At 38.1% G+C, this 8028-nt stretch overlaps 1 protein-coding gene across 1 annotated transcript in view; it reads right to left on the bottom strand.

The window, feature by feature from the left end:
• Positions 1-6052: 6052 nt before the first annotated feature.
• LOC122799793 (kazal-type serine protease inhibitor domain-containing protein 1-like) overlaps positions 6053-8028 on the bottom strand; it is a 213349-nt gene continuing 211373 nt past the window's right edge. The window contains exon 4 of the mRNA XM_044069091.1: positions 6053-6671. Coding sequence (XP_043925026.1) covers positions 6541-6671 — 131 coding nt within the window. The 3' untranslated portion in view covers positions 6053-6540. The remainder of the gene's footprint in view (positions 6672-8028) is intronic.

Below are 8028 nucleotides of genomic sequence, written 5' to 3'. Positions count from 1 at the left end.
AAAGAAGATGATGATGAGTATGAGACCACAAATTAAGCATGAATGTAATGTGACTTGATGGGATCAAGTGTGTGTCAGACAAGATATGTTGTAGGAAACTTCAATGATCTACATTTCTGAGACAAAATTCCATAAGGAGGTTGAAGGGTGATGGGGCCCTAGCCAAGACAATGGACCAGGCCTCCCAGCATACCTCTTAACCTCTTAGAGCAAGAAATCTGGACAAAGCCATAAATAATTGGCAGAGAAAGGCCCCAAAATAGGGACAATTTTAAAATATTGCTCTTAGAAACTTAGAAAGTTGATGGAATAACAGGTTTTATATTAACATGGATTTTCTGAAGGATATGCAGTCTGAAAATCAAAAGTCTATCATTATTTTCTGTTTTCTGTCCCCAGTGATTTGCTAGTTATTTGCCAGAAAACCAAAATTTGATGAGGAACAGGCCAAAAATATGAGGCAAAAATCTGGAAATTCTGTAAAATTCTGAACAGTTGAGAGGTATGCTCCCCAGCCATAACAATATTGTATTACTTGGCTGCCGCTCCCCATTACCAGAAAATATTCTTCAAACCTGTCAGCATGCATCCTATTTTACTCTTTTAATTTTATAATTGGGCACATTAAATAGGCCATGAGTGTATAAGTGTTTGTGCATTTGTGTGGTTTGGAAGAACAACTATGGCAGGGTTAGCCGCCTGGCTTTGTGATCTTTAGCTCTAGATGATTGACAATGTTGACCTGACACATCAAATAAAGTTTAAAGTATACTATAAAGTGTCATAACTTCCACCAGTGTACACAATCATCATGACACTTTTTATCATGCTTTATCACATAACAGAAGAAAATTCCCTCCTTAACTTATTCAACTAGTACAAGACAAATTAGTAAGAAATATTAACACCTTTTTCTGTGCCAATGATTTTGCACTGGGCATGATGGATAGTAGCATTTTACCTTGCATCAGCAACAATTAGAAGCTACATCACACAAAATATGTTGGAAACAGCAACTGAATGTTTTTTGAAACTTCACTAAAGGCACTCAACATAAAACAAAAAGACTGCAATGACCTCAAGAACCAGGTGAATTTTAAACACTATTTCCTACAATTCTGATGCATGTTAACTGGTTTATAACAGACAACAGCTACCCCGACATGTAAGTAACACCTGGGGCACAAAATCCAGTATAGCAAAGCATAACACAAAGACTGGGTAAAACACTGATAACACATTCCATAACAACTAAAGTCTAGTAAAGTAGTTAACTCTCTTTGCTCTGTAGAAATTCTCTTACTATAAACTATCTACTCTATAATCTCTTTTTTCATGGCTCAGTGGTTCTATCCTAACCAAACTACAGGGTTATAAGAATCTTCCAGATTTTAGCAGATCAACTTACATAAACCTCCAAACAAACATACAACTCTGAACAGCATCAACAGTGATCCAACCTCACAATCGTGGGCACTAATCCACCACTGCTGCTGGTTAGGGTTGAAATAATGGCTACGGTGTTTACCATGAAGACACAAGGTACTGGGTTTGGTTCTTGCATGGGGAAACAACAATGATGCTTGTCACTGTTATTGCTGCTTTAGCTCAAACTCATTTGTTCATTGCATTCGGGGAACTTTCTATCACTGTGGCTCCCCTCTACAGCAACAATAAGCTGCCAATCCCATCATCCTGGTGCACAAACTACTTCGTGATTTGCTAGCTCTGTTAAGATTTAACCGGGATAACACGTCATTTTTTGTAAGCTACACATGAATTCAGGCATCTACGAATGCAGACATCCTGTGGATTGTGGGTGTTGAGAAGAACATTCTTGGCTAACATCAAACACTGATGCAATGCTAATGTCATGAACTTTAATGGTACACCAATTCAGGAATGAGGGTCGATTCCTGTCAAGGAGAAATTAAAAAAGAGGAAATTAAGGTGGACTGTAGACTCCCAAATATATCATGGGTGAAAATATGTCTGAAGACAAAATGTTTTTTCCAGAAGCATACATTCTGAAGACTGAGAGGATATTTTATGATATTGGAGCCTGTACAGAGACTTGAGGAAGCACTTTTTAATAGCAACATTGGTTATTGGCTAAACAGACTTTCAGTTTACAGGGTGAGGCAAAACCTGTAAGGATATAATAAAAATATCTGTGATTAGAAAATGTAAAGCCTTAAAAGTCTAAACGAAGAAACACCTCAAAAGGTTGGTAGCTCTCATCTTGCACTGCATAGTGAAAATGAGCAGGATACTGTGCAGGCCGTGTAGCTCTTACTTCACCTCAGAGTGTGCATTTGTATTTACAAAAGTGTTATTAGTACAAAACCTGTGTTACCACAACAGTTATCACAACAGTCAGAACAAATGCCAGTGAAAATGACCCCTCCAAACAGTTTCATAATTATGGTCTGTTTGAAAAAAGTAAGAATTTTGGTATGAAATTGAAGTCTAAACATGTAATAAGGTCTCCTTACAGACATGCACAAATCCAGTGTCATTTTGCATACATGCAGTCTTGCATATCATCTATTTCCCTTCATTAATATGAACATTCTGACCTAGATGCCAATGACTGAACTACGTTGGGGGGAGTAAACCAAAAGGGTAGGCTTTGTGTTATGAAATGTACTGGCACATGATGAAGGCATTATAGTTTCTTACTTGCTCTCTAAGCCAGCTCTAACAAACACCATATGACTTTTGGCTTGTGCAAGAAAGGAAGTGATCATTTAATTGTTCAGTATAACCCAAGGGGAAAGACAAAACTATCTGTAACTCATTGTCCACTGCTCAGTTCCTTCACTATGACATGCTGCTGAGACCCATAAAAAGCACTGGTAATTAAAAAGAAAACTGAAATGACATTCAGGAAAACAAATTAAATGCTGCAGTTTCTCTTCATGGGCTGGTATGGAAATTTGGGAATGCTTGTACCTCATGTAATTCTCATCTGGCAAAGATTAGCAAGGAATAAACATTGTCAACATTGGATGGGTTCTGGACAGGCAACAAGAAAGCAGATGTTGTCAGCATTATTTTGGTTTTGGGATGGCAGCCATACCTCTCAACTGTACAAATTTTCGCAGAATGTCCAGATTTTCACTTCATATTTTTGGTCAGTTCTTCATAAAATTTGTAGCTTTCTGGCAAATCACTGAGGACTGAAGTTACTAAATAATGACATGCATTTCAGTTTCAGACTTCATATCCTTTGGAAAATGCATGCTAACACAAATCCTGTTATTCTAGCAACTTTCAAAGTTTATAAGAGTGGTATTTAAAATCTGCCTGTATTTTTGGACTTTGTCCCCCCATAGTTTTAGGCTTTGTCCAGAGTTCTTGCATTAATTGGTTGAGAGATGTAATGGCAGCTGCAACCATTGGGGAGATGCCCCAGGATTTATCATGAACTTTATTGATTTATTAGTCTTATAAAACAAATGAAGAAATAAGAAAACATTTTATAACTAATTACCTTTTTATTCACGTGGGAAAGGGATGAGGATTCTATAACTTGTTACACTGTGAATAGATGTAAGTCCGCAGAGATGCTTATACTGAGGGCAGTCCACAGAGGTGCTTATACTAAAGTCAGATATGAAAGTGACAAGAAAAAAATGCATGTCTACAGTAACCGTCATTTTCTTTCTGACACTTTGTGGGATTACTGAACTTCACAAACATTTGACAGTAACTCTTTCTTTCGCTGTTTAGCTGAATATATGGTAGGAATGGATTTCACATGGTTAAAAACCCAGTAGCAGGCTGTAATAAGATAGAAGGGGAACAATGAACCACTTATATACACCTCCTGCCCATGCAAATGCTGAGTGACTAATATAATAAAGGGGAAGGCAGGCAGAAGTAAGGCTCATAACGGTGCTGTTCCTTCCCACTCCCACCTTGGTAAAGGGCAAAGAAGTCAGATTCAGAGCATCACAACTTTTTAGCAACAGAGTAAATGTACCACAAATAACATGTAGTGCTCCATTTTGGTGGACAGGACAGGGGACAGTTTCTTCTGGATAGACACACTAAACCATAGTTTGTTTCCATGACTGCATGTCTTGGGAGCATATAGGATTTTACTTATTTCTGTGGGGTCTCACATTATGCAGGCAGTGAGATTCAAACCTACAGCACCAATCCACAAACTGGTTTGTTCTGTTGCACTGAGCTATTACTCCCTTTAATACAGTCATTGCATTTGTGCAGAGTTCAGACTGACATTTTGGTGTTTTGGGTCCACTTGGTATGTATGTATGTATGTTTGTATGTATGTATGGTTGTATGTATGTATGTATGTATGTTTGTATGTACATATGCATGTTTGTATGTATGTATGTTTGTTTGTATGTATGTATGTTTGTTTGTATGTATGTATGTTTGTATGTATGCATGTTTGTATGTATGCATGTTTGTTTGTATGAATGTATGTTTGTATGTATGTATGTATGTTTGTATGTACGTGGATTTTTGAACCACTGTACACAATCAACTGAAGTGTTCAAGAAACAGATCCTGACACTGTGGAGAAGACATTTGTAAGATAACATGATCATCATAATTTAATGTTAACACTGATACTGATCTTAGAGTCACTAATAAAGAGAAAACCTGGTGCTCAACTGTGCTAAAATATCAGTGCTGGAATCTAGCCTTTTTTTTTTGTGGCACATTGTGGGGTCAAAGGTCACATATCACAGTGGGTTCCTCCTTCTCCCAGAGAGGCAGAGGTACACTAAGCACTATTGCTGATGGGGGAATGATCACAGCGCTGGTGTAGCTGAAGGATTGAATGTGACGAGAAGGCATTAGTTCTGTCTCTTGTAGAGGACTGAAGGTCCAGAAGACATGGGAAGTAAGAACCTGTTTGTGTAGAGGAGTGGTATCAGTGTGTTCCTGGCCCCCTGGCTTTTTAATAAATTAAATTAATTTGGTCAAATAATAAACAACTGCTTACCATCTACAAACCACAAAGGGTTCTGGGGTCAGTCTCTATTCCAATAGTGTAGCTAGAAGTTACAGTAAAACTCTTATATCAATCAGGTCTATCCCACTCCTTCATCTTCCTCTCTGCCTCCTGGCTTTGTCCGTGCTTTTCATCTGGGACATAGCTCTCCAACACCCTTCATCACCTTTATTATACCTCCCTTTAAAGCACTAAATCACTTAACCTGCTTATCCTCTTCTAATAACTCACTTTACTGGACTAATTAAACTAGTATACCTACTTCTAATTAGTACATCCAAATTAACATTCCATCACTGCTTCTCTATTAACACTCAGACTTGCCTACCTCTTCTAATACCTCACTCTATTGCATTTCTTAAACTACTCCTACCTATTTTATACAGCACTCTTCTGTCTGTAGAGTCTCAGCACAAGGCTTGTATGTAATGTTTGTGAAGAGCAATACAAATGCTATTATACTTACTGTTATGCTATGTATTCACTGAAACTGCATTATAAAATTTATTGTAAATACTGATTGCATTAAATATGATACCTTGGAGCCTTTCTGCCTGGGCCTCCACTGATAAAGGGACCTACGCCCATTTGGACTTTCCTGGTAAACAAATGTCAATAAATAATAGAGCTGGTGATGGGGTGGGGTCACAGCTTTCAAATGTTCTGATGGAAAAAACAGTGTTCCTCTTACCTTTAGAGAAATTAGTCAAATGGTGAGATTCTGAAACCCCTACTAGGTCCTATTTACTCCATTGTAATTCCTATATACTAAGTTGCCTTACACTGATTATATCGGCGTAGCTTAGCCATGTCTTTAAAATCCCATCAAAATGTAAATTGAACACCTTGGCATTCTGGGAAGATGAGTCCGGGGGGGGCAGCTTAATACAAGACAAATTGACAGCAAATGTTGGAAGCGTCAGCAAAATGAAAATCACCTGCACAGTACAATATGAATTTTAACTAAAAAAATAATTTTCAAGACTGTGTAGATGGCAGCATGATATAATAATTAAGTAAACACTTATAATGAATTACTCATTAAGGACCGCACATAGCTTTTGAAATAATTTGGCTTTTAATTTTTTTTCCAGTAACACTATCTCTTGCAGTGTCAAATTTTCTAGCAGCTGGTGACAGTGAGCATAAAATATTTATATATATTTATTAATTAATGGTGTAAAAAGCTTGCACTCCTGCTGTTTTATTGAAAAATATATTTTGTCTTCCAAAGTTAGTTTCTTTAATTACTCAAGATGAATCATGGAAATTGTTGATCTAAAATAAAATGCTTCTGGCTGTGGTAGCTCCTAGGCACAGCACACCTGTCTACTACTGTTTATCCATTACATGTTGAAATAAATGGTAAAACAGGAACATTCACTTCTGTAAAGTAGTATGATATATGTTACATATGTTTGGTGACAGAGCACACGTAATTGGCATGGAATGGAATGGCTCTGGATATGTGTAACGGGATGGTAAATATGAACACATGATGAACGTTTCAGTCATCACGACATCATGTAGGGGCTGCATTCCATTTTCTAGTCTGATGATGCATATTCTTCATCTTCATATTCATCATCCCCGTCCTCAGTATCATCATCATAGTCTTCATTGTCTGTGATGAAGCTTCCAATCTGATTGGTAATAACGGCTTTTGCTGATTTGCTGTCTGGAAGAAGAATAGAGATTTTTCCTTAAACCATTTAGGACTCAGAGACTTGAAGTGTATGGAGCATTAAAACATTTTTTTTGCAAAAATGTTTACTGAATATTGTGATTTGCATTTTACACACACACACACACACACACACACACACACACACACACACACACACACACACACACACACACACACACACACACACACATTATTGGTTTTAAATACATGTCACAAATAAATAAAGCAAACAAAAATTCAAGATATATAGGGTGGTATTCATCGTCATTACACGAATGTATTAACACTGTCTGCACTTTCCGTGAATGAGCATAGCAAAGCCGCAATTCACAGAGGCCATTTACGCTAAAGCAAAATGGCCACAAATGAGTAACAAGTAGAAACAAATGAGCATAACTCAAAGAAGTCAGAATGAGATACAAATGAGAAGCAAACACTCATTAAGCAGTTCATAATTCTCTTTCTTTTATTTACAGCCTGCTGTCCACCCGTATGCTACTTACTTCTTCCCACCCCTCCAAGCTCTACCACTCTGCTTTCAAGTGGACCGTGCACTGTGGGACCTTTGTGAAACCTAAAAGACCAATAAGGATCATCTATCATAAGCAACAATGTTGGTGCTTGCCTACTATTCTACCTACTTGTAATGTACCATCTGCTTGTTACTTGTGGCTTGCACACTTGATAGGACTCACTGGGAACGCCCCCCCCATTCCCAATTAACTGGCTAATTGCACCTTTCTGGCCACAAGGTGGCAGTATTTAACAAGACATACAATTACAAATCTCATTAGTTCCCTTGAACTGAATTGATCGGCAAGAACTGTAGCCCACTATATCTTAACGTTTTCCTTCTAGGCATAACTGCATAAACAGTTGGAAAAGGGTTCTACAGGCTAGTAAAGTGTTCCACTATCTCCCTCTCCCTCTCCCTGCATTTACAGGCTGTGACTACCAGCATAACACGCTACACTCGGCACCTTATTCTATTTAATTTTTTCTCTTTCTGGGTGCAGGAACACCAACCCTCGTGCCTATACATGATCACACCCTCCTTTTCTTTCTTTCTATGTACAATTTTAAGCCTATTCAGTTTACTTTAGTTTAAGTCTGTCAGTCATACTAGAGCATTAAAAACTCACCTTTCCACATTTTCAGCTCACCGTTTTTTTTTACTTTTCTTGCCTCCTCCTCCTGCTGGGTCAACCTGTTCAGTTCGCCCTCGCTACGCTCGGGCTCACTTTGCTCCCCTATTCTATCCCCATTCCCACCCACCCCGTCTTTCATTACATTTATAGCTAAGTACACCACACCCCCTACACTAGCCACCAATCACCACTCTCCACAC

Source organism: Protopterus annectens, chromosome 4.part0, assembly GCF_019279795.1.
Source record: "Protopterus annectens isolate FY-2018-M chromosome 4.part0, PAN1.0, whole genome shotgun sequence".
Taxonomy (NCBI): Eukaryota; Metazoa; Chordata; order Ceratodontiformes; family Protopteridae; genus Protopterus; species Protopterus annectens.
The sequence above is the reverse complement of the archived record's forward strand: the minus strand, read 5'-3'. Positions and strand labels throughout refer to the sequence as shown.